This window comes from Lepidochelys kempii, chromosome 19, assembly GCF_965140265.1.
Source record: "Lepidochelys kempii isolate rLepKem1 chromosome 19, rLepKem1.hap2, whole genome shotgun sequence".
Lineage (NCBI taxonomy): Eukaryota > Metazoa > Chordata > Testudines > Cheloniidae > Lepidochelys > Lepidochelys kempii.
In genome coordinates, this window is record NC_133274.1 from 13,178,059 (window position 1) to 13,204,920 (window position 26,862).

A 26,862-nucleotide genomic window follows, 5' to 3' on the forward strand; every position below is an offset into this window, starting at 1 on the left:
GGTAAAATGGACATGAATGTTCTTTCCCCATCATATGTTCTGTTCTATTAATTTATTAAGTTTTTAAAGTATTTGCTTTTAAATTGCACAGATTTTTCTTTTCACAGATTTTGTTACTGAATAAAATTCTGTTATTTGGAAAATAATTCAACTTTATTAGTTCACAACAGAGGGCCTACCTGTTCTGAAAGCACCCACTCACTTGTTACTGTACAGCATGACACAACTCATAGGATCAGTGACAAACAGTGTAATCATCATAAATGTATAACAAGCACTACAAAATCAAGGGGTCCATTAACAGTGTTATATCCTTAGATGTGCAGCAAGCACCACAAAATTCCTAACAGGCCCTGAAACAGCTGGCCCAGGTAGAGCACAATCCACCACAATGCCTTACTGTGGCTTAGTGTTAAAGCGCTCTTTCAAAGCCTCCCTGAGCCGTATAGCTCTGCATTGAGCTCTTCTGATAGTCCTGCTGTCTGGCTGTTCAAACTCAGCAGACAGCTGCTCCAGCTCTGCCCTCCACCCCAACGGCAACATTGCCCCCTTTGCTCCACAGATATTATGCAGGACACAGAGATATTTTTCTCATTGAGATCCAGTCCTGCAAGTAAACAGCACCAGCGTCCCTTCAATCCACCAAAAGCACATTCAACTGTCATTCTGCACCTGCTGAGCCAGCAGTTGAATCTTTCCTTGATGCTGTCAAGGTGGCCGGTGTACGACTTCATGAGTCAGGGGGAAAAGGGATAAACTGGGTCGCCCAGGACCACTAGTGGCATTTCAACATCGCCAGTGGTAATCCCATGGTCAGGGAATAAAATCTTTGCTTGTAGGTTGCTGAACAGTCTTGTGTTCTTAAAGGTGTGAGCATCATGCACCTTCCCTGAGCAGCCAATACTGATGTTGGTGAAGCATCCCTGGATCTAGCAATACTTGCATAGCCATAGAAAAGTAGTCTTTTCTGTTGGTATACTCTGTGGCAAGGTGGTCTTGTGCCAAAGTAGGGATGTGCATCTGTTGCTTCACTGCAGTTTGGGAACCCCTCTGCTGCAGATCCATCCTCAACGTCCTGTACATGGCCAAGAGAGACAGTCCGGCGCAGCAGGAGACAGTTAATCGCCCTGCGCTCTTGCATGACAATGGCTCCCACAGTGGATTTTCCCAACTCCAAAATGATTTCCTGCTGACCAGTAGCAATCTGACATTGCAAGTTTCCACAGCACGATAGCCACTCGCTTCTCCACTATCAGTGCAGCTCTCATTCTGGTGTGTCTGCACTGGAGGGCTGGGGCGAGCTCGTCACACAGATCCAGGAACGTGGCCTTGCATATCCAAAAGTTCTGCACCCACTGCTCATCATCCTAAGCCTGCATTACGATGTGATCCCAGCAGTCAGCGCTTATTTCTTGGGCCCAGAAGTGGTGTTCCACATTTGCAGCTGCGCCATGAACGCCACCAACAACCTTGAATTGGTTCTCACTATATCCCACAGCAATCCGTCCTCCAAGGAATTGTCCTGTTCCCCACTCATTTGGTTCTTCTTGCATCTCTTCAAATACTTCAGGATCATGTGTCCTGTGCTTGCAACGCTCACGACAGGAGTATAGAGCAATGCAGGCTCCATGCATCTATCAGAGATGATGAACAGCGAGGAGGGCCACGGAGGTTTGTGAGGTTTTGAAAAAAGACATGAAAATTATGGACTATAGATGATGCTATGAAATGGAGACAGTTGCATACTGGGAAGTTCACCCCTTTGCTCCCAGTCATCCTAGCATGATTCGTTTCTGCTCCACCATGCATTGCCAAAACTTTCCAACAGACAGTGTGCTGGACGGTGGCAGGTTGCACACTGGGATACCTACCCATGGTGCCCTGCACTGTGCATTGACATAAGCACTCCTGGTGAGTACACACAGTGCCAATGCATGGAGCCAAGTATACACGCTCACAAGCGATTACTAACTGCGGTGGCTGTATCAGCCTGAGGCCTGGTCTACGCTGCAGAGTTAGGTGGACGCAAAGTGGCTTACATGCCTAATTATGTCAGCGTCTACACTAGAATGCTGCTTCCACGAAAGTAAGTCCCCTGCTACACTGACATAATAACACCACCTCCACGAAAGGCACAGGCCTGAGGTCAGTGTAGTTAGGGCATTGCAGTGTCTGGGTAGACCCTGCATTATTTACATTACCTAGGGTGGCTGTCAGTGCCAAGGGAAGTGGGGGGCCACCTGTGAGCCCCACAAGGGGCTCCAGCTGTCAGTGTCCCCACTTCAGTTGGTGGAAGCACCCCGGTGAGGACACACACCGCTGACAGAAGGAGCAAGTGTAGACATGAACCACTGCTTTAATTACTGCGGCGGCTGTACGTCAACTTAACTTAAGTCAACTTAGTTTTGTTATGTAGACAAGCCTTACGTTTGTAGTGTAGATGTGGCCTTGGGGGTGGGCTAACTCCCCTGCCATTGAGGTCAGTGGGAGCAGAGGGGGACGGGGAGGATGGTCTTTGCTCTGCTTTTGTTGTTGTGGGGTGGCTGCTGTCCCCTGGCTGTTTTTATGATGGTTATTGTTTTTCTGGAAGGTGATGGACAGAAAATCACAGGTGGTGGGTGTGCTAAGCACCCTTTATTCAGGCTAAATGGGGAGAGAGAACTGAAGACAATACAAGCTATTGCCCAAGGCACTAGGGCACATGGCAGAGCCTGAGCAGAGTTAAGCTGTATGGTCTGTGGGGTTTCCCTGAGACCAGTTGCAAATACAGGGACTAGGGGATTGATTTGCAAGCTCTGTATGTGTGTTAGAGAAAGAAAGCCAGCAGCCAGTGAGAGGCACCTGGGCAGACATGAGCCTGGCCCAGAGAGGGAGCAAAGACAAAGGACTGGCTGGAAAGCCCGGGTTGGAAATTGTGAGCAATGGAAATGCCCATGACTGTTTGTTCCCACCATGTTCAGGGAAACAGGACTTGGGTGCTTATTCTTTGTGAATAAACTAGATGGTACTAAAGAAATCCCTGACTCGTAACATCAGTTCCTCCTCCTGATGGAAATGGTCCATCATGGTCCTGCATGGATATTGATGTTAATTACTCTTGGGCCATGTGCAGCCTTTGGGCAGGTGTCTTTTTGTCTTGTAGTGTGTGTGAATGAACAGCATGGGAGTCATGGCGATCAGGTGGTCTGGTTTCAAGCTGGCTGTTCTGGACAGAGGGGGTGCTGTTCTCTTTGTTAAAATGAAGCTTGGAGAGGAAGGAAGGAGATGGGAGAGATAGGAATGGGAGCTCCCTCTTGGCTACGTGTACCCCAGGCACCCCCAGAGGCTGTTTCCAAAGCTGGTTACAGGGCTGTCTCTGGGGGGCTCGATCTCTAGTGATTCCCAGCTAGCCCAGCGCCAAACGTGGGCAAACATTCAGCAGTCCTAGTGGAAACCAGCCATGCCACTGTAAAAGGGAGAGCGCCCCAGGAGTTGGTGGGGGGAGGCTGGAAGGAGACGACCCCAGGCTGCTTGAGGAGAAGGGTCATTGCTGAAAAGTCAGCACTTGGCAGCAGTTAGCACACGCTGCTCTCTCTCCAGTGCCGGTTTACCCCTGTCCCTAAGATGAGAGACATTGGTGCTAACTACATGGCATCTCTTGACAGACGCTGGCAGTTAGCAGTGACTGGTTGACAATGAGGCAGAACGAATTGATTAGGTTCCGGAATCATCCCACTCTTGGTAGGGCAAACGGCTATTAATGAAAAGAGAACCCGCTCCGTACCCAGACTTTTACGCCAACTCTCTAAGGTGAATGGAAGCTTTGCCAAGGTGAGGCAGTGTGGGCTAATGGGTAGCACACACTACTAGTGTTGAGAGACCTGGGTTCTATTCCCAGCTCTATTGTATGACCATGGGCAAGTCTCTCTCTGTGCCTCTGTTTCCCCTACCACACTTTGTCTATTTAGATCGCAAGCTCTTTGTAGCAGGGTCTGTCGCTTGTTTCATGCATGTACAACGCCTGGCGTAGGAGAACTCGGGTAGCTGCTGCTGTAAAACTTTGCAAAGTGTAGTGGGTCGTTCACCCCTTTACTTTCCCCTGCCAGGAGTAGGCGCGACCAATCGCTGCAGAAATGCCCACTTTTGTAAGATCCCCCGTGGAGTTCTGCAGGCCCAAGAGGCTCAGGTGAATATCCACACTTCAGGCAATCCAAGACCCTCATTGCCTTAGTGCAGTGCTCATGACTGCTCTGCCTGGGTATCCAGCCACTGCCTGAGTCTCTTCACTCTTTTGCTTTTACTGTTACAAAGGAGCGGAAAGACTGTACTCAGAAGAATGCAGTCAGGCTGCCCTATAAAAGAGACATGAGCAGGCATAGCCAGCAGATTCCCCAGCGTTGGGTTTGTTTGAGCGCTAGTTTATGGAGGAGGGAGCGAGTGCTGCTGCTGCAGAGACCGGCCCAAGGTCTCTTGGATTACGCAGAGACGTTCAGGGAATGCCATTGTTTTTCCTGGGCTGTTGAACTTTTTCTTGAGTTTGACTCATTGGCTTAAACTGGAGATGAGGTTTACTGCCTCCAATCCAAGAGCAGCCTTGCCAGCCACAGGGAGTGTCTGAGTGCTCATGCATTGAGGAATCTGCCCTGTGCTTTGTAAGGATGAAAAAATGAAAGCTGCTTTGTCTCTCCAATTCCAGACTCATCCTTAGGGGGTGCGCCATCCTGTGGCTACTCAGGGATTTTGTAGGACCTACCAAAACCATTATCCAAAGAACATGAGCACTTTAGAAACATCCATTAACTGTGTGTGCCTTGCAAGGTGGGATAATTATCTCCATTTGACTGATAGTCAAACGGAGGCACTAGGATGTTAAGTGATTTGCCCAAGGTCATGCAGCAGCTCAGTTGCAAAGCTGGGTACAGAAGCCAGGAGTCTTGACACCGTGTTCCCTGCTCTGTCCTCTGGGCTGCAAATCTAGATCAGTGAAAGCTTGCAGAGCTGCAGGTTTCTCTTTGAAACTGTAAGAGAGGAGAGTGTCCCCATCCAACCCCACCGTCTGCAGGGACAAGGGCATTGGAGAGAACCTTATCAGAGGAATGATCCTCTCCATCCTATTATTTATTTCTTCAGCCCAATTTAGCAGCCCCATCTGGCCAAGTGTTTCATTGTCCCCATGACTGAATTGAGGTAGAGCCTGCATCAATGACAGTCAATGGAAAGTTCACTAGTGAGCTAGGCCTATGTGGAAAATCTACCCTGTGGAGCAACACGGTTATTGTGACATAATCCCCCGTGTAGACAGCGCTGTGTCGATGGGAGGGCTTCTCCTGTCACCATAGCTACTGTCTCTCGGGGAGCTGGAGTACCTAGGCCGACCGGAGCAGCTCTCTTATTGGTGTAGGTGGCTTCTTCACTAAGCGCTGCAGTGGTGTGGTGCAAGTGTAGACAAGCCCTAAGTGTTTGTTTCTGAACAATCCAATGCCCCTGAAGCGATGAAGGCATCTGTGCTGTGTTAGCCTAGGTACTTATGTGGCCTCTTCATTATGGTGGCTGAGCACCTCACAGTCCATACAATATTTAGCCTCATGACCCCCCCAGCGGGGTAGCGCATTGCTGTTGTTTTCCTTGGACACCTGGAGGATTGAAGCTCAGCAAGAGCAAGACCCAGATCCTCATTGATCTCAGTGGGAGTCAGGCCTCTGTGAGACTTAGGCCTAGGTGACTTGCCCAGGGACACAGAGGAAGGCTGTGGCAGAGCAGGGATGTGACCTCCCCCCGCCGGTTCCCAAGTCCCAGGCTAGCCTCCAATGCACTGGGCTGTCCTGATCTTAGCATTGAACTGACACTGTCCTTTCCAAACACTCCAGGAAGAGTCCGGCCCCTGTCTGCTTTGTGTGTTCTCCCCCTGGGCTGGGGGGAGCTGGCGGAGATTGCAGTGATGTCACAAAGCCTGTCTATACCTATGGACATTGGGGGCAAGCTGGGGTGTCTCAGCAGCTTCCTCATAACCCCTGGTTTCCAGAGGCTGCTGAGCAAGCCCTGCCTATGTGCTACAGTCACTGGGGAACATTGTGATCCGCATCCTCAGCTGGGATAACTTGGTGCAGGTCCATTAAAGTCAATGGAGCTTTGCTGCCTTCCACCAGCTGAGGATCTGGCCCTTTCTGTTAAAAACTCCCCGCACCTGCCATTTTCTTTCCAGCTGGATGGGGTCAAGATGCCTGGGGGTTGCAGGCAATCCCCAAAGAGCCAGCAATCAGCCCTAAATCCTATCTGGACTCGGAGCTGCACCAAGATCTGCGTAAGGTGTGAGCCTGAATGCTGAATCTCTTGGGCTTGAGCCGTGCCCCCAGCATTGTCTGAAAAGTGGGTGGGGTTTTATTGGGGGGGGCATAATGATGCAGACGGCATTCTTGTTTGCTTTTAACTCCTCTGTGACCAGCAGTGTTGTCAGCGAAGCCGAGTGCCCGGCGCAGACTTGCCATCCCCTGGCAGAATTTCATCGTTCCTTCATTCTTCTCTTTGTTTCACTAGTCCCCGGAGGCATCGCCTCAGAGTCACTCACCTTCACCCCCTTGGAGGACATGATCTTCCTGAAATGGGAAGAGCCACTGGAAGCCAACGGGCTGATCACCCAGTATGAGGTAGGTTCTACGGCGTTGTTCCGCAGTACGGGAGAAGCACCTGGGGCCGGGTGATGGAGCCACAGATACGTTTTAAAAGAATCCACTTAAATGTCTGTAATCCTGTTACCACAAATCTACAGTCCTGGAACTAACACTTGAAAAGTTACCAGGCCCCGATACAAAGCCTAATAAAGAATAATAAAAATAACACCATTTAGCCAGGAGTGTCCCAAGTTCTTATCTTACCTCTGCCACTGATTCACTGTGTGGCCTTGGTTGAGTCACTTAGGTCCCAAAGTGGCCTGTAATTTTGAGTGCCTCCATTTTGGACACCCAGGGCCTGACTTTCAGAGGGTCTGATCACCTGCAGCCACCCTTGGCTTCATACGGAGTTGCATGTGCTTGGCACCTCTGAAAATCCAACCTAGCTCCTCTCTACAATTGGGCATCCAAACACAGAAGTGCCCAAAATGAGAGTCCACCCTTGAAAATTGGCCGTTAGCCCTCCCTGTGTCTCCATGTCCCCAGGGGACAGTACCAGCTACTTCCCAAGCCAGCAGTGAGGATTAATCTGTTAAGTGTTTGTACAGTACTTTGAGAATGCAAAGCACCATTTAAGTTCTGGGTAGCATTAGCCCCCAGGCTGTTGCATTTCACAGGCTCTGGGACATCTGGCAACCCATCCAGTCCACTCGCAGCACGTGAGGCAACACAGGAGCGGTTGGTAGAGTTTGTTCCTTTCTCAGCAAGGCATTGAGGAGAGATGTTCTTTGAGTGTCTCTTTTTGCTCGGTTCAGTGCAGAGAGAAAATGTCACATTGTGGCCAGTGTGTTTCTCGAATGGGGACGCTCGCGGGAGGGCCCCTCTGTCTCCCAAATGAATTCAGGCAAGACTCCCTCTTATCTCTCTTTGCTTTTCAGCCTTCACGCTGGCCTCTCCGTCATCAACAAAATTATTAGAGCACGGAAACAGACAAATGAAAAGCTGATGCCTATCTTCGTTCCCCTTGCTGCAGTTGCGTGAACTGCGCTGCGTGGGGAATGATGGAGGCTCAGCTTTTCATTCTGGAGCCGCTGTTTTCTATCAGGGAGATTAAGGGCTACTGCATCGTTATTGCTACCTTCGAGCCCTTGGTTTGATCCAGCCCGCTTTTTATCCTCTTTACAACGGGGTCCCTATCTCTCTCCATGTCTCTCTTTGAATGCTGGTGTAGTCACCTTGCAATGGCTTTTCACGCCAGAGCCCCTGCATGTGGCTCTTAGTCACAAAAGGACAATCCTGGTTTCTGAAGGGAACTCCTTAGAAGCCTGAGTGGTGGGGCTGGGTGGGTCCATGGCACAGTCAGTTAGTGCACTAACTTGTGGGGTGTGGAGAAAAGGGTTCAAATCTGCTGTCAGGTCTGAGGTTAAAAATAAATGTGTTGCGTGGTAGCTGACCTTGGTTCCTGGCAGGCTTTTCTCCCCAGACTGTTTCTGCTCAAGAGAGAGTCCTTGGGCTGGAGTGAGGGAGGTTGGGGGGTCCAGAGCTGGAACATCAGGGGACAGGAGTGAGGGGTATTGGCAGGGCTGTGTGTGGGGGGGTCTCAGGGTGGTATAGCAGAGGGTGCCATCAGGTTTCTTGCATAGTCTTGGGTCTAGTGCTCCCAGCTGGTCACTTTCTCAAGTTCAAATTCAACACCAATCTTGTTTTAGGGATAGATTGGTGAGGCCTCTTTCTATATTTAAAAAACCCAAAGCCGCCCCACACTGCTCCCACCTCTTCCCCATGTCTGTGTTCCGTGCAGGGGCACTCCGGTCACAGGACCAGATCTGCATGCCCCACCTAAACACCCTGCTGCACAACCCCCTCAGACCGCCCTCCTGCTCTCCCCTCCCCATGTTAATCTGCTCCCCCCATGAGCCCCCCGGCTGTCTCACAGTCTCTCATGTTTTCCTAGATCAGCTACCAGAGCATTGAGTCTTCGGACCCAGCCGTCAATGTGCCAGGCCCCCGCCGCACCGTCTCCAAGCTCCGCAATGAGACCTACCATGTCTTCTCCAACCTGCACCCAGGCACCACCTACCTGTTCTCCGTGCGAGCACGCACTGGCAAGGGTTTCGGCCAGACCGCGCTGACAGAGATCACCACCAACATCTCTGGTAGGCTATCGAGATGTTGGCCCTCTGGCTTTGGGCTGGGGAGAAGGTGGCAGGGTTGGGCTCTTTGGAGAGGAGGGAAAAGTGGTTTGCTCTTTCCGTGTCTGTATCTATGCCAGCATGTGAGCCCAAACTCCCAATCCACTGTGGGCATGACAGAGCCTTGGCACAGGAGTAGGGACGGTAGCCCTGGTGACATGGCCAACCCCAGGAAATCAGCCTCCCTGAGGTTCTCATCACAGTCTCAGCTGGATCTTTCTTTGCTTCCTGTCTGCCCCCTTCTCTCCTGACCCTTTTTCCACTTCGCAGAGTAACCACTGATCTATTGTTTTCCTTATGTGGCAGTCGGATTCCCCGCTGCTCCAAGCGCTCAGTCCAGCAGACAGCGGGAAAGCCCCCGTTAACTTACACAGTGCCGGAGCAGGTTCTGTCTAAGTTACTGCTAGTGCTAACTCCCCGCCGCAACGTGCAAACCGGCAGGTGGGCACCAGGGCTTGGTGCACTGTTTAGCATGCGTGCTTTGGGAAATGCGGCCTGCTGTGCCGGGGAAAGACGGGAGTCTGCATCTCCCCAAGACAGGGGCAGCTTGGAGAGTGGCATTGCCCACTTCCTGCCAGCCTGAGCTGCAGGTACCAGCCGCAGGGAGAAAAGAGAGTTCATGGCTATGCAGTCATCAGCCTCTCAGTTCGGACTGCCAAAAAGCTGGCCAGTCAGTGCTGTGACTAGCTCTCTGCTAAGTACTAGACGGAGCCCACTGCTTCACTTCACCCACGGCCTCATTTCACCCACGCCACCCAGCGGCTTGGATTTGAACTGGTGACCTGCTGCACAAAGGGAAGTGCTTCCATCTCCTATTCGGAGTACCCCCTTCTGCCTGTCCACAGCACCCGCAATGAACCCTCTTCCTCCGTACACCAGGAGCCGCTTCCCCACTGTGCTAATACCCGATCCAACGGGAATCTGCACAGCCCTTCCAGGAGGTGAGAGAGACGTCAGAAGCAAGGCTGCTCAGTGGCAGTCAGGGTCTCTTTGTGCCCTCCTCCCCTGCCTACTGCTGGGCTTGCACAGTGAAATACGCCTTCCCTTGAAATGGATTCTTCATGCTCCGAAGATCCCCTCCCCATACTCCCAGCTACCCTGCAGTCAGAATTCAAATGGAAAACAGCGTGCGTTACATTTTACAGCCCTGCTGGATAATTTAGTTGCATTGAGGTCCCCGAGCTGCCGTGTTTACATTACACCAGATCTGAGCTGGGGTGCTTGCGGAACACATTTCCTAACTCACTGGAGCGGCCTCGATTTGTGACCCGTTAGCCAGAGGTGGGCTGCAGAAGGAGAAATGGAATGTTGCTGCTGGCCCTGCAGCTGGCCCCAAGTGGGCTCAGAGAAATGATATTATTTGCCAGAGTGAGATGTCGTGTCTGAGGTGGAAGAGGTAAGAGACCCTGACTGTGCTGGGGAGGACCGTGCATCTTGTTAGACGGTGCATGGTCTTCAGCTCTGCCGCTGCTCAGCATTCAAACAGCTTCCCTGCCCCAAGGACAGGCTTTTATAGAGAGGGTAAGTAGGGAGAGTTTGGCACCGAAGTTCCTGTGATGAGCTGGAGAGGCGGGTGATAAATAACTGTGTCACATGCCTGGGACCACATCCCCTGCTAACCCACCCCACCGGGACTTCAGCTCCGATTCCACCCCCCTGAACAGCTTCAGACAAAGGTGTAACGAGGTGAGCTGGCCCTTTAAGGGGCTGGGGGGCTCAGCTGCACCTTGTGCCAGGCTCAGCTCACCTTCCCAGGTGAAGGGAGTGCCAGGGTCATGTGGTAGAAGACTGGGACTCAGAGCCAAGCCTGCTGGGATATAAAGGGCAGGCTGAGTGCAGGGAGGTTCTCCTTGGTTCCCAGGCTGGGGGGCCTGAGAACGGAGCCCTGCTGGGAGCCAGTCTATTGGGGGAAAGCTCCAGCTGAAAGGAGTAGAGGGACTTGCCTTACCTCCCAGGCAGGGGGTTCGGGAGTGAGATCTGCAGGGAGTAGATAGGCTCCTGCAAGAGACCCCGGCTCAGGGGAAAGGACATGGTCTGTAGGTGCAGCTTATGTTAAACTGTCTTATTTAGGAGAAATAAAATTTCAGTCCCTGGAGAAAAGAGGCTGAGAGATCCTGATAGTTCTTTGTTGCGCTCGCTGCTGAATGGCCAGTAGGAAAATAAAACCACTGGCCCGAGAGGTTTCTTCCTCCGTTTCCCCTCAAATGTGGAATTCCACCCCCCTTGCTGTTCTTGCAGGAGGCCTGGGTCAGGCAGTGTTCACTTTAACAACAGCTTTTCTGGGCAGCTTTAAAGTGCAGTGGTTTTAGTCTTGTAACGCTGGCAAGGGAGTGAGGTCTCCATTTGCAAAAGGAGTCTGACATGCGCTTCGAAAACTGCAATAAGAGATGTTAGAGTCGGGCTGTTTTTATACCTGGACAAGCTATTGGAGGCAAACTTTGTAGGCATTTTCCCACGTGTTAGTTCTCGCTCTCTGAGCTCCGCACAGTTGCACTCCTGGGCTGGCATTTTCACAAGACCTTCGCTCCCAGAATCTCCCACTGGGGCCAGATTGTCAGACCAGTTCAGCACCTGGTGTGCACCCAACACACGGGGCTTTTCTGAAACTCTGGCTGCTTGAATGGGAGACAAGTTCTTATAAATTCCATCTCAACCGTGGGAGCTGAGCTGAAAGTTCAGCCATGGGGGGTGATTAAGGCTCCTGGCTTTACATGCTGAGGGGCAGAAGAAACAGGCCCAATAAGTTGTTCTAAGACTTTTCCCAAAGTTATTTTGTTTGGTAGTAGCATACACAGCACCTCCAGCGTCCCCCATGTCTTGGGGTGGCAGGAAGGTTTTATCTCCACTTGTTTGCAAAGATTTCATCTCCTTTAGGTGGCTCCAGCCTTGCGGCGCTGCTTGATCACACACACTTGAGCCTCTCTGGCATTCCCGCAGTACAGGCCAGGGATGGATGGGAGACTGTGCTAATCTCGACGACTGACGGCTCCTGCCAGGGGACCAAACCCAGGTGTCTGTACTGGTTCTGTCACATCCCTCAGCAGCTCTTGTTACCAGTGAATGTGAAGTAGTGATGTCCCTGAGAGTGGGTGGGCAGCCCCTCCATTTTCCGTCTTTCTCCGAAAGGCCCCAGAGAATGATGTTGGGTAACTGCTGCTCGTCCACCCCGCAGGCCCTTGTATCCAGTGTCCCTCAGGGATACGTCCTGCTACCCATTCCCATTCTGTGATCATGGAATGCCTCTCAGGGTGTAGGCACTGGGAACCGCTTGGATCAAATAGCCCTGAGACCCCTCACCTCTGAGACGTCAGCCTGTCGGCTATCTGAGAAAAGCTCAGCATGGAGTTTCTGGCCGAATTCCATCTCTGCCAAAGGGCGTGGTCCAGCTAAGTGCGTTGTTGTCTGCCTCACCCCGAGGGTGCTGGAGCCGGTTATGTCTACCCATGCCTGGCACTTGCATGGTTTCCCTTGCCTAGAGTATCAGCCACTCAAGGCCCACGAGGATGGGTTTGTGCCATCGCTGGGGGGCTGAGTCACTAGGACTTCTACACAGCTACCCTGTGGCCCAGCCAGTTGGATCCAGGGATTTTGTGTAACCAGGCACCTTCTGAGAGTGTGTTAGGATCCGCAGCAGCTCTAGCCAACTCTGCTGAGGGAGGCTGGAGCCCCCAAGGAGAAACAAGCTTGTATCTTCTGGATGATCCCATAATGCAGCAGTGACCGCACTTGCTGGGGGGAGATTACAGCAATGAAACAACCACTGTCTCTGAGTTCAAAATGCACAACTGAGGGATTAATCGGGCTTCATTAACAAGCCATACAGTACTTAGGGCTGTTTGCTAATGTCTGTGGGGTAACTGTTCACAGCTCTGAGTGGGTTGAGATGTTTCCTAATGGGGACACAGGAACTGCAAACCAGCATCACCTGGATCCCCTCAACTGCTGATGAATCAGGGGCTGCGGACACCAAGAGGAGGACAGGGGGTGAGAGGAAGGAGAGGTTCTCTGTATCAGCCAGAGGATGCCACTGGGAAATGCAAAACTGAGGTGGATGCATTTCCACTCCACGCAGTAGTGCAAGTTAATGATGAGAGCCCCACACCCATGCAGTGCCTTTCATCCCAAAGGAACCTGACATGCCTCACACACTCTGGATCCGTGGCAAACCCTTCTCTGAAATGCTACCACATCTGGGCTGGAACGAGGCCACTGTGTCAACAGCACACAGCCCCATGGCAGTTGAGGACAGGAAGCAAAGAAGAATATGGTACTAGGGAGAAATAAGAGCAGTAGAACATAACTGGCTGAGCTGGAATTTTGCCAGGACACTCTGGTTAACGTCCTAACTTGTGCAAAGCACTATGGGATTTTCATGAACATGAGCTCCTGTGACCTTTTTCTTGCCTCATCCAAAAGACAGCACCCGCACAACACCGTGCTTCAGAGTACTGTGCAGGGGAATTGGCTCAATACTAGATGAGTCGAAAATAACCCCCTGCTGCATGGATCACCAGCACCACATCCTGAACCACCTTTCCATCAGCTCCTATCCTTGTCCTTCCTCAGCTGCTGTCACTCCTGCATTACACCTAATGCACTGTACAGCATCACCAGCCCAAAGTGTTCAGAAATTGTGAGTCAGGCCTCCAAAATCAAGCAATTACTTTAAAAGTCATGAGATTTTAACCAATGATAATAGTGGGTTCCTTGTTGCCTTCTGGTTGCTGGGCCAAGGGGGTCACGTTTTACAGCTTTTCTCCACAGCCAGGAGGGCTAGAAACTTTATTTTTTAGTAGAAAGCTGCAATTCTCTTATCACCCCCTGACGCCAAGAGATGGGGATTCGAGAAAGACACCAGCTGTCATGGGACTCATGATAGAATCACAGGAGTTGGCAACACTGATAGAGACTTTAAATCCCCATTATTCTGAATGTTCTCCACTTCCATGAACATTATTATCCCTGTGACATCCCCTGTGACAGGTCACTGGGTGTCTGAGGGTATAGTCTACACTAAGTCCAGGCTCTGACTCCATCTTGAGCCCAAGCCCCACTTCCATTCACACACAAATCAGTCTGACTCGGGTCTGCAAGCATGCAGGACCTTGGTCCTAGGAGCCTGCTGGGGGTGGGTCAGTCCTGCTGAGGCTCAGGGCCAAGCCCTGGCATTTTGCAGTGTGAACACAGTTCAAACCACAGATCCAAGTCAGAAGGGCCGCGTAGTGCAGTATGGCTACATTAGCACGGCTGCGAGACTCAGGTCCAGCAGTTGTAACCCCAGGTTTGCAATGCAGTGTGGATGCTCAAGCGCGGGCTTGGAAACACTGAGTGAACAAAGGCAGGTCCCACTGTCATGGCTCAGTATGCAGTGTAGATGCACCCTCCCTGCCATTCACTAACATGCAACTAACCCCTCCACGCAGTCAGACAGCAGCAGGTTTGTAAGAGCCCAGGAGGTGATGGGAGGAGCCCAGAAGCAGATCACAATCAGTGTGAAGATCCGGGAGTGCTGGGATCTCAGGTGTTGTTTTGGCCCAGTATAGAGGTGGTGGTGGTGGGGTATCTGGAGGAGGCTTGGGTTCTGAACCTTCCCATGCTCCTGGGGGGGTTAGTTCCCGGGGTTCCAGGCTCACCTCTGTTACAGTGGAAGGAAACCGTAGGTATTTGGACATATCTCCAGACTGGCTCATGCACATCGACTGGCCTTTGCTTGAAGCCAGTCAGCAGGCAGCTGGGCTATAAAGCATTGTAAATGCACCAAATCCCATCAGCCCAGGTTATAACTGGCACTCAGACAGCCCCTTTCATTTACAGGATAATGAATTTCACTTCACACAGACTCCCCACAGAGGCGAGCCATTTTACAGATGGAGAAACTGAGGCACAGTGCTTTTAAATGACTTGCCCACAGTCCAACAATGAATCGGTGACAAAGTGTGGAGTAGAACCCAGGAGTCCTGAATCCGAGCGCTATCCTCCAAGCATGAGCATAATACTGCTTCATTTAGTTGCTGTGGGCTCAGGAAGAGCCCTCAGAGACTTCAGCGAGGGGGACTGCAGGGCTGGACCCTAAACCCTTCGGCGAGGCACACATCAAGTCAGTGGAATGGAATCCTAACTCAAGATCAGGATGTCCTGCTTTGAAACAAACTTCTTGGCTTTGCTTGGACCTCTGTGGATCAGGGCAGGAGTCCGTTTCCCCCAGGACAGAGTTCTGTTCCAGGGACATTACTGTGTAATTAACATCATTCACTTGCAAAGGTTACAAACCTCAGACTGGAGCTGGGTTGCTACAATTCTGATATTCTGTTCCTGTGATTAGTACTGGGAGGGAATCGGCTTCATGAGGAGAGCAGGGGTGGGAGTCAGGATGCCTGGAGGCTATTCCTGGCTTGGTCACTGACTCCCTGCACTTGTGATCTGATCTTGGGCAAACCCATCCGCTCTGTGCCTCAGTTTCCCCATTTGTAGACTAATGATCCTCTGCACAGGAGGGCAGTAAACTCAGCCAGTACTGCTTAGCCGACAAACACCTAATGCCAGACTGGCCTTTCCAGTAGCCTCTCAGTAGTATGCCTTGGAACTGTCAGCTTGTGCTGGCCCCCTTGGGACAGTACCTCACTGCGTGTGTGTTCAAAAATAGTCACCCCTGCCTCTGCTTCCATTACAGCTCCCAGCTTCGACTACGGGGACATGCCGTCGCCTCTAAGCGAGTCGGAGAGCACCATCACGGTGCTGCTGAGGCCGGCGCAGGGCAGAGGGGCCCCCATCAGGTAGGGGTCTATCCAAAGGACTCTTAAATTCTTGTATGCAAGGAAGTGCAATCCCTGTCTGTGAGCTGTGTGCGTGCCCTAGGTCCTGATCCCAAGAGAAGGCACCACATGAGCTAGCACGGAGCCCTAAAGCAAAGCAATCTCCTTTCTCCCCTTTCTAGCTTCCTTTTTCTTTCTTTTATATTAAATCCCTATAAAGTCCTGTGGCAACTGATAGCCTTTTCTTTTGCTTGGGGATTCATGGACCATTAAAGACCATTTTGCCACCTAGCCATATTAGCACGAGGTATACACGAGTCTGCGAATTACTGACAATCTGTTCAGCATCTGGCTGCATATAAACAGGGGGCGCCTAGACAAAGATGGTGGATTAATAGAGGTGTGAGGTGTGCTGATGTGACCACCTGGGTTGGGCTAAGAGTTCTGTTGTTTACTATTCTCAACTCAGCCCTCCACCCAGTTCAGATCCCTTGCTTTGGAGACTGCTGGCTCTACGGGTTTGCAGTTGCAGGGGGGTGAGCCTCCAAGGTTTGGCTTACGGGAGCCCCCTTGGGGTCTGGATCCTTCTTGTGGGTAGCTCTGATCCCTCAGCTGCTTTGCTCTGAAAACGGGGCTTTAAGTCGCACCAGATGCCACAACTGCTGCTCCAGGCCAGCTTGATGGTGCTGAGAGAGGAGTTCTGCCCCACTGTCGGGTGCTCGGTTTGAGTTCCAGATGGAGTTCAGGGATCGGTCCTGTTTCGTCTGAAGTGGTCTGCCCATGGGCATTCGCCATCCATCATAGCCCACCTGGGCGAGAAAGCACAGCCTGTATTCACACTGGAACCATGCAAACCATCTTGCTGGTGTCAGTGGGGCTACTCAAGTGAGTAAGTGTTTCCCAAATACAGCCTGCACATGCTAGCCTTCAGTGGCCAATATAAAGTGGGCTTAGGGGTGCCTGCGCCCCCTGGGACCAGTGCAGGGAAGGGAGCAGGGAGCGATATGCTGCCTGGCAAATCCCTTTGCTTTGCTTATTTCCCAGAGGCGTTGGTACTGCTAATGGCTGGGTCGGCACCTTGGTGTCTAGAAGTTCTGCTCTTGGCATTATTCTGGGCAAGTTCTCTGGCCTGTGTTCCGCAGAAAGTCAGATGAGATGATCACAATGAGCCCTTCTGGCCTTGGAATCTAGGAACCGATAAGATCCCCCAGTGAGCAGAATGTCCTGAGCGGCTCACAGATTTGGGAATGAGCAACAGGTGTATAAAGCCCCTAAGCTTGGAGACCTGGATTCTGTTTTAACTTCCACCAGTGACTCCATGTGACTTTTCCCCTCTCCGTGCCTCAGTTTCTCCACCTGGAAAACAAGGTTGATGCTAATTACATTCCATAGAGATGAGCTTTGAGACCTATGGAAAAATGCTGAGTATTATCATAATTCTATATTCTTTGTAATTAAAAGGGAAAAAATAGTAGAGGGAAAGGGAAAAAAAAATAGTTCAGAACATTGATAATTTGCAGGCTGAATGTTTGATCCTTCCCCCTCCATGCAACATCAGCTGCTCCTTGATGAGATGCTGAATAATGTCATTATTTCTATTCCAATAGTCCTAAAGGCCCCAGCCAAGATGGGCGGGGGGGGGGTCTCATTGTGCCAGGGGCTGTCTGTACAGCCCCTACCCTGAAGAGCTCCCCATCCAAATAGGTAAAGGCTAGAAGAGATGACAAAGTGCAGGCTTGCCAAGATGAGAGGCAGAGCTGGAATTAGGTGTCCTGACACGCAGGCCACCAGACCACACTCTTTCTTTGAGTTATGATCCATTTGCGCTGATCCAAAGCACCTGGCTGACATCAGGGCCCAGCTTCTCAGAATCAGGTACCGACCACTGTGTGGTTGTGCACACATTGGCAGGTTGTTAGAAAGGGGAGGGTTTGGACAGCACGTAATCAGATAATTGCGTGATCAGACAACATCTTCACCATCATGTGCCAGCAGTGCCCCTCTGCCATGTACATTGCCCAAACCGGACAGTCTCTATGCAAAAGAATAAATGGACACAAATCTGACATCAGGAATCATAACATTAAAAAAACGGTAGGAGAACATTTCAATCTCTCTGGTCACTCACTAACAGATTTAAAGGTGGCAATTTTGCAACAGAAAAGCTTCAAAAACAGACTCCAAGGAGAAACTGCTGAGCTTGAATTAGTATGCAAAATAGATACCATTAACTTGGGTTTGAATAGAGACTGGTAGTGGCTGGGTCATTACACATATTGAATCTATTTCCCATTGTTAAGTATCCTCAACAACTGTCAACTTCTTGTCAACTGTCTAAATGGGCCATCTTGATTATCACTACAAAAGTTTTTTTCTCCTGCTGATAATAGCTCTGTGATGGGGTTGGGACTCACCGCTGCAGTGCCTCCTGCTGTTAACTCTGGGAATTAGCTCAGTTCATGTGGCACGCCCTCTGCCGGTAGTGTCCCATCCATCTCTCGCCCTAGATTGGCATCTCGACCCACGTTGCTCCCACTCGCGGCGTCCTGTTCAGGACACTGCCTTCCAGCAGTGCCCGTTGCTCCAGTTTCACCCCCTTCCAGGGGGTTTGGTGTTATCAGCAGTGCTTCTCTTCGCCCCAGCCACACCCCAAAGTCTAATCCCTTTTGGCAGGGGTCTGGTGCAGTCCATGATGGCCACTCCAAACAGCTGGGTGGAAATGCAAGGGGGAAGCAGGGGGACCCAGGCCCACCCTCTACTCTGGGTTCTTTGGCGGAGGCCTTCCTGCTTGCGCTCCTTCTCTCCCTTTGTCTGTCTCTCTGCCTGGGCCGTTTCCCCTTTGGCCCCTTTGCACCAGCTGGGCCCTTTTTCTCAGGGCCTGCAGCCCAGCAGGTACCGGGCAGGAGTTCCCTTCTGCCCTGCCCTGCCCTGCCCTGCCCTGCCCTGCCCTGCCGCTAGTCTCCTCACGCAGGAGACAGACCTTCACCCTCCAAAGGCCTGGGAGAAACTGCCTGCGCCCTTCCTAGGCAGCCTTTATATAGGGCCTAGCCTAGCCCTGATTGGCTGGCTGTAATACTGGCCCAGATTGGCTCTCTAACAGGCCCTCCCTGATTGGCTGCCACCTTGCGCAGCTGCTCTGGCCTGTTGAAGCCCAATCTGGCATGGGGGTGGGGCATTGCTCATCTTAATTAATTAACCTCTTACTTCACCTTTTCATGTTCTCTGTATGTATTGTGGTAAACCCAGGAGAAACAGCTACAAAAGGGAGAGTGAGGGAGTGAGAGGAACAGGGAAGCTGCCAATAGGCTGTTTGCAGCAAGACATCAAACCTTCCTAGTAGGGAGGCTGCACTCGCTCCCCAGAAGGGAAGAAAAACAAGCACAAGGGACTGACTGAGGAGAGGAGTAGCAGGACCCTGTGCCACCTATAAGGATTCCCCTTGCCCCAAACCTGAGTCTCCAAGGCTAAAAAGGACTGAGCCTACTGAGGCGAGCAAGGTATTTTGCCACACATGGTGTCAGGGGTGGGATGTGGTGAGTGAGCAAGGCTCTGTGGCAAGCCATCTCAGGGCAGGGTAAATCACAAAAAAATTAAAAATAAATAAATAAAAATGGAGGATGTAATGAAGGCGTTGGTACAGGCCACTGCGGCCTACAAGAGGCTACCAGGGTGCAGATGGCTGCCCAGCAAGAGTCAGTATGCATCCAACAGGAGACGAAACAATCACTGATGAACCAGGCGGCCCAAGATCGAGCCTCCCTGAATGAAGTAGTGAACCAGTTAAAAGCCCTGACCACGGGCTGATGCACGGGCCCCAGGGGATCTGGCCGCTGCGGGCAAGCAACTATTTTCAGAAGATGACTACGGATAACGATATAGAGGCATATCTCCTTGCCTTCGAGAGGACGGCACTGCGGGAGGCCTGGTCCCAAGACCAGTTGGCAGGTATCCTGGCTCCCTTTCTGTGTGGAGAGCCCCAGAAGGCCTATTTCGACATGACCACAGAGACAGCTATGGATTACCCCCAGCTGAAGGCGGAAATCCTGGCAAGGTCAGGTGTGACGCCAGCCATACAGGCCCAGCGCTTCCACGAGTGGAAATACTGGGACAGCAAACTGCCGAGGTCCCAGCTATTTGGTTTAATCCACCTCGCCGGGAAATGGCTCTGTCCCGAGTCCCATGGGCCAGAGAAGATAGTGGAAATCCTCGTGTTGGACAGGTACATGAGCAGGTTGCTGCCGGACATACGGGGGTGGGTCCACCAAAATGATCCCTCCTCCTATGATGAACTAGTTGCCCTCGTAGAGAGACACCTAGCAGCCCAAGAACTTTCACGGACCACAGGGGAAGGAAGGCGCCAGAATTGGAGACAAGTCTTTGCACTGAGGCCCTGGTTTGCCCTAGCACCAGGCTGGACTATGGAGGGGAGGAAGGAGGCCAAAGAGTGGTCAGACGTCCCGGAGAGACTTGAGGACTGGGGGAGAAAGGCTTCGGGGAGAAAGCCCAGTAACCCAAAAAATCGGGGGCTTCCCCGAGCAGGGTACCAATGTTATGCATGTGGCGAATTGGGGCATATCGCTGCCCAATGCCCAAATTTAGAAGAGCCCATGCAATGCAAACTTGGAGATATAGGGGGACCATGTGATCTAATAAGTCTAGTAGGGGTTGCGATGATCCCTCATAGATACACTAGACCCGTTAAGATGAATGGTATAGAGACCACCGCATTAGTACACTCGGAAAGTGCAATCACGCTGGTCTCAGGAAAGCTGGTCGGGCAGGACCAACTATCCTGGGCCAAACACTCAGGAATATCCTGTGTGCATGGGGATGTCAGTTACTACCCGACCATCCCCAAAAAATAGAAGTTCTCGGAAACCCCACTAAGTTCTGAAAATCCCCTACCCAGTCCTTATCAGATGAGACTTCCTGGGATTTGATCGCCTACTTCCTGGGGAGAAGGTGGAAGAAAATAATGAACCCGGGACCCAGGGGGTGGCCCAGATAGATAACCCCTCCCCCCCGGTTCTTCCACAAATTTGGCCAGGATTTGTTCTCCCCACCGAGAAAGCCCCGGCAGACTCGGAGGGAACAGAGGGCGGATAAAAGAAGGGGAACGAGGATCTTGACTCAGTACCAGAAATCTATGCTTGTAGGGGAAAGAGGTGGCTCAATGGACAGTGGGGTGGGGCAGGAGATCAACGACCCAATAGCCAGACCTAGTTCTCCGGGGGTTTTCCCTGAGGGGGAGACAGAGGTAGATCCCCCTGAGTTTGGACAAATGGGGACCTCACTTGGGAATTTTGGTCAGGATCAGGCCAATGATCCAATATACAGCAATATTAGTAAAGAAGTAGTCGAGGCAAATGTGGTCCCCGTGGAAGGGAGAGTCAAGGGCCCAGGGCCATATTATGTGATTAAGGGTGATCTGCTATACAGAGTAGTCCGGGTCCAAGAGCAAGTCGTAGAACAACTCTTGGTCCCACAGAAGCATCAGAGGGGCGTGATGTATCTGGCCCACAGCCATCTGTTTGGGGGCCATCTAAGGATAGATAAGACCCTTGATCGGATTCTGCAGAGGTTTTTTTGGCCCAGCATTTATGCGGTGGTCTGGTGATATTGTACCTCCTGTCCAGAATGTCAGTTACATGGGCCCCGACCACACCCAAGGGCCCCTTTGGTACCTCTACCAATTATTGAAATCCCATTTGAGCGAATAGCTATGGACCTAGTAGGGCCACTGGAGAAGTCATCCCGGGGTCATCAGTACATTCTGGTAGTACTAGATATCCCGAGGCCGTACCCCTACAGAACGCTATGTCCAAGACCATAGCCAAAGAATTAGTCCGGATTTTTTCCAGAGTAGGGATACCTAAAGAGATCCTGACGGACCAAGGGACCCCCTTTGTGTCTAAGTTAATGAAGGAACTATGTACAATGCTCCATATACGGACCCTCAGGACGTCAGTCTATCACCTCCAGACCGATTGTCTTGTCGAACGCTTCAATAGAATATTGAAGAACATGCTACGGAAAGTGGTTAGTCATGATAGGAAAGAGTGGGACACCCTGCTGCCTTACTTGATGTTTGCTGTATGGGAGGTTTCCCAAGCTTCCACTGGATTCTCCCCATTCGAGCTGTTGTATGGTCGCCACCCCAGGGGCATATTGGACATGGCCAAAGAGGGCTGGAAAGAACAGCCGAACACCGGGAGAAACATTGTTGAACATGTATTGCAAATGAAAGACAGGATAGCCCAAGTCGCCCCCCTTGTGTGCGAACATCTGGAGAAGGCCCAAGGGGCCCATTGGACATATTACAATTGCCAAGCAACGACCCAGAAGTACCAAGTGGGAGACCGGGTAATGGTGCTCATACCCACGGCAGAGAGCAAGCTCCTGGCCAGGTGGCAGGGGCCATATGAGATAATAGAAGCCACAGGAGAAGTCAACTATAAGGTCCAACAGCCGGGTCGCCGGAAGCTGGAGCAGGCCTACCGTATAAACCTGCTGAAGCCATGGCAGGATAGAGACGCGCATGTGGTTGCGCTAGGGGCACCATCCCCTAAAAGCGACCAGCCCGACCGAGTGGGAATATCCCCGGAGTTGACTCCGGAGCAACGATCTGAAGTGATCAGCCTGATTAAACGCAACCAGGATGTGTTCTCAGAAAAGCCAGGCAGGACGACTGAGGTTCACCATCACATCCTCACAGGGCCTGGAGTGAAGGTGAACATCAAACCATACCGGATCCCGGAGACCAAAAGAGAGGAGATCAGGACAGAGATCAGGAAAATGTCGGCCTTAGGAGTCATTGAAGAATCTCAGAGCCAATGGTCAAGCCCAGAGGTTTTAGTGCCTAAGCCGGATCGCAGCGTGAGGTTCTGCAACGACTTCCGAAAGCTGAATGAGGTGTCCCAGTTTGATGCGTACCCTATACCCCAGGTAGATGAGCTAATTGACAGATTGGGAAAAGCATGGTTTATGTCTACCCTTGACCTGACCAAGGGCTATTGGCAGATCCCCCTGGCCAAGGCCGATAAAGAGAAGACGGCCTTTGGAACTCCAGAGAGACTATATCAGTACACCGTCCTGCCGTATGGGTTGCATGAGGCTCCCGCTACTTTCCAAAGGCTCATGGACAAACTGTTGCGACCACATGGCAAGTACGCGGCAGCCTATCTCAAAGACGTTATCACATATAGCCCCGACTGGGAGACACGCTTGGCGAAGGTGGAGGCAGTGCTGGATACCCTGAGGAAGGCGGGCTGACGGCAAACCCCTCAAAGTGCTCGCTCAAGCTAGCTGAAGCCAAATGCCTCGGGTATATAGTGGGGAGGGGCATGGGGAGGCTCCAACACAACAAGTTAGAAGCTGTACAGAAGTGGCCCCGACCACTGCGAAAAAAAACAGGTCAGGGCATTCCTGGGACAAGTGGGGTACTATAGACGGTTCATTCCCCACTTTGCCACCAGGGCATGCCCATTAACGGACCTAACGAAAGCTCGGGGCCCAGACATAGTAAGATGGACAACTGCGGCTGAAGATGCTTTTTCAGATCTACGGATGGCCCTCTGCATTGACCCCATATTTGTGGCCCCAGATTGGGGGAAGGAGTTTATCCTACAAACCGATGCCTCTGATGTAGGGTTGGGGGCAGTACTTTCACAAATGATCGGGGATGACAAACACCCCATCCTCTTCCTCAGTAGGAAGCTCCTGCCTAGGGAACGGAAATATGCCATTGTCGAAAAAGAATGCCTGGAGGTAAAATGGGCCGTAGAAAGCCTCCGCTACTATCTACTGGGACGGAGGTTTACCCTTGTCACAGACCATGCCCCTCTGCAGTGGATGCACCAAAACAAAGACAAAAATGCCAGAGTAACGAGATGGTTCCTGTCGCTTCAACCCTTCCACTTCAGAGTACAACACAGGTCTGGAATCCAACATGGCAATGCGGATGGCCTGTCGAGAGTGCACTGTTTGCCGACCCAAGTAGCCCAACCCCGTAGTGTTGAGCGGGGGTGGGGAAAATGTGGTAAATCCAGGAGAAACAGCTACAAAAGGGGGAGTGAGGGAGTGAGAGGAGCAGGGAAGTTGCCAGTAGGCTGTTTGCAGCAAGACACCAAACCTTCCCAGTAGAGAGGCTGCACTCGCTCTCCAGAAGGGAAGGAAAACAAGCACAAGGGACTGACTGAGGAGAGGAGTAGCAGGACCCTGTGCCACCTATAAGGATTCGCCTTGCCCCAAACCTGAGTCTCCAAGGCTAAAAAGGACTGAGCCTACTGAGGCGAACAAGGTATTTTGCCACAGTCTATATATATCTGCTTACTCTATGTTCCATTCTCTGCATCCGATGAAGTGAGCTGTAGCCCACGAAAGCTTATGCTCAGATAAATTTGTTAGTGTCTAAGATGCCACAAGTACTCATCTTCCAGCTCTGTGCCATCCGTGCTGAATTCCTCCGAGGCAGTTATCAAGGGAAACCTATAACCGAGGCCCCACCCACCCATTGAATCCCATGGCCTCACGCTGGCTGGTGGCGGATTAGCCACTGGGCCAGTGGGACCTGGGCCTGTGCCCAGGATCTGCAGGCAGTCGCGGATCCCCGGAAAAATGGATCCCTCTGCGTCCCACCCCGCTCCGCCTGCCCAGCACTCCTGCTGGGTTGTGGGGTTGGGGAGCAGGGTCGGACTGCGGGGTCTTCCCCCGCTCCCTAGCAGGAGTGACGGGCAGAGTGGCATGCTCCGACCATGCTCCCCAGCAGGAGCCCCTTGCCCTGACCCAGCTCCTGGCAGGAATGCTGGGCCGGGGTTTGGGGGGTACTGCAGGTGGAAGGGGTGGTGAGGGGCACCCCCTTGCTCTGGCCCAGGGCCCCACAAACTCCTAATCTGCCTCTGCCTACAGCTGTACCCAACAGCACACACTCAGGAGGGAAAAGATTGGATCTGATCAGGAGTTATTAAAGAGGTGGTTTTAATAGATCTGGGGGCTGTACATGTCTGAGTGCAAGAGATCTGCCCACGAAGACTGCAGTCACTCAAAAGCTCATCTCGCTGCTGTTAGTGACCTGGGCTGAGTAATACAGGGATATTGAACGCAATAAACATCATCTGAGATGGCACCTTTAATTATATCCAGAGTGCATTCCTTCCTGTAGGGGAGGGAGCCTGATTTAAAGGCACTTAGCAGGTGGGAGGTTGTTCTGCACACAAGATGTTTTCTCAAGTTGGAAAGATTCCTTCCCTGGATTTTTCACATGGGAATGTGGCTTTTTTAGGACAGTGCGGGCAACCAGGTGCCTTTCCCAAGCTGTTCTGAAACATGATCCACACAGTACGTAGACTCCAAATTCACCCTCTTCCTGGGGTTTATGATCTTGGTTTTATTAACAAAGAAATGAGTAAAATAACAGAAAGATCAGCATAATCCTGTTCTTAGAGCTCCTCCCCTCAGCACCTATCTTACATCCAGATGAGGTGGCAAGTCTCCTGCCTCAATGAGTCAGCAGAACCCATTTAACCCTTTGCCAGCAGGATCAGCACCTGCCAATAGAGTAGTGGGGAGTTTCAGGCAAACGCTGCCAGTCAGTTACAAGGAAGTAGGGCAGGGTCCTCAGGCCTAGCTTTGCTAGGAGGCTCAATGCCAACATGCCAGGTGCCCTGTGGCCACAACTAATTTGCATAAATGAACATTCATTTTAAATACTTCCAATAAGTCTCTTCTTTTGAATGGATACAGAAATAATGGTTGGTTGTGCTTCCGCCTTCTCTGCTCGGTGCATAGGAAGAGCTCCTTAACCAAATCCACTCGCACACACATGCTGCAGCTGACCAGCTTGGTCCCCAGTCTGCAGTTACAGGCTGAGCATGTCCCCAGGGTGCATTGTAGCCACAAGCTGCCTTTCTCCCACCACCCGTGATGCTGCAGGGGGCTGTGAGTGTGAGTGTGAGTGTGGTCCTCGGACTGCCATGAGACAGGGGAGAGGCAGTTCTTCATTTTAAAGCCAAACTCCTTCTGGGCTCACGTCCTTTCTTGTCTCTGCCTTCCCCTCCCCGCCTCACGTGTCCAGCACCTACCAGGTAATCGTGGAGGAAGACCGGCCCAAGAAGATGAAGCGGGAGCTGGGGGGCCAGGACTGCTTCCCGGTGCCACTGACCTTTGATGATGCCGTGTCCCGGGGCTCCGTGCACTACTTTGGGGCTGAGCTGCCTCCCAACAGCCTCCTTGAAGCCAAGCCCTTCACCGTTGGGGACAACCAGACATACAGCGGGTACTGGAACCCCCCGCTGGAGCCCAAGAAGGCTTATCTCATCTACTTCCAGGCCATGAGCAACCTGAAAGCGGTGAGTAGCTGCCTGGCTGCCTCCGTGGTTGGGATTGGTGCCAGGGCATTCCTGAGTGGGACCTGCCACGAATGCTGGCACCTCCGCTCAAGTGATTAGGGCAGGACTCAGAGCAGGTGGCTTGCATGGGAATCGTGGGGAATGGGAGACATCCCATGCCAGATTTTCAAAGGGTATCAGCAGCTGCATCTTCAGCCTTTGTGCCCAGTTACCGCCTCATTGCAAGGGAGGCATTTTCGTTGGTTGTACCAATTTGTAGTTGTTTGTCTGTATGTGCGGATGATACTAAACTGGGAGGAGTGGTAGGTATGCTGGAGGGGAGGGATAGGATACAGAGGGACCTAGACAAATTGGAGGATTGGGCCAAAAGAAATCTGATGAGGTTCAATAAGGATAAGTGCAGGGTCCTGCACTTAGGACGGAAGAACCCAATGCACAGCTACAGACTAGGGACCGAATGGCTAGGCAGCAGTTCTGTGGAAAAGGACCTAGGGGTGACAGTGGACGAGAAGCTGGCTATGAGTCAGCAGTGTGCCCTTGTTGCCAAGAAGGCCAATGGCATTTTGGGATGTATAATTAGGGGCATAGCGAGCAGATTGAGGGACGTGATCGTTCCCCTCTATTCGACATCGGTGAGGCCTCATCTGGAGTACTGTGTCCAGTTTTGGGCCCCACATTACAAGAAGGATGTGGATAAATTGGAGAGAGTCCAGCGAAGGGCAACAAAAATTATTAGGGGTCTGGAACACATGACTTATGAGGAGAGGCTGAGGGAACTGGGATTGTTTAGGCTGCAGAAGAGAAGAATGAGGGGGGATTTGATAGCTGCTTTCAACTACCTGAGAGGTGGTTCCAGAGAGGATGGTTCTAGACTATTCTCAGTGGTAGAAGAGGACAGGACAAGGAGTAATGGTCTCAAGTTGCAGTGGGGGAGGTTTAGGTTGGATATTAGGAAAAACTTCTTCACTAGGAGGGTGGTGAAACA

At 51.7% G+C, this 26,862-nt stretch overlaps 1 protein-coding gene across 16 annotated transcripts in view; it reads left to right on the forward strand.

The window, feature by feature from the left end:
* Nucleotides 1-26,862, forward strand: part of PTPRU (protein tyrosine phosphatase receptor type U) — a 320,906-nt gene that overhangs the window by 196,346 nt on the left and 97,698 nt on the right. For all 16 annotated transcript variants that reach the window (XM_073317468.1, XM_073317470.1, XM_073317476.1 and 13 more), the window contains exons 9-12: nucleotides 6,514-6,623; nucleotides 8,542-8,743; nucleotides 15,450-15,552; nucleotides 25,604-25,877. In XM_073317468.1, coding sequence (XP_073173569.1) covers nucleotides 6,514-6,623; nucleotides 8,542-8,743; nucleotides 15,450-15,552; nucleotides 25,604-25,877 — 689 coding nt within the window. The remainder of the gene's footprint in view (nucleotides 1-6,513; nucleotides 6,624-8,541; nucleotides 8,744-15,449; nucleotides 15,553-25,603; nucleotides 25,878-26,862) is intronic.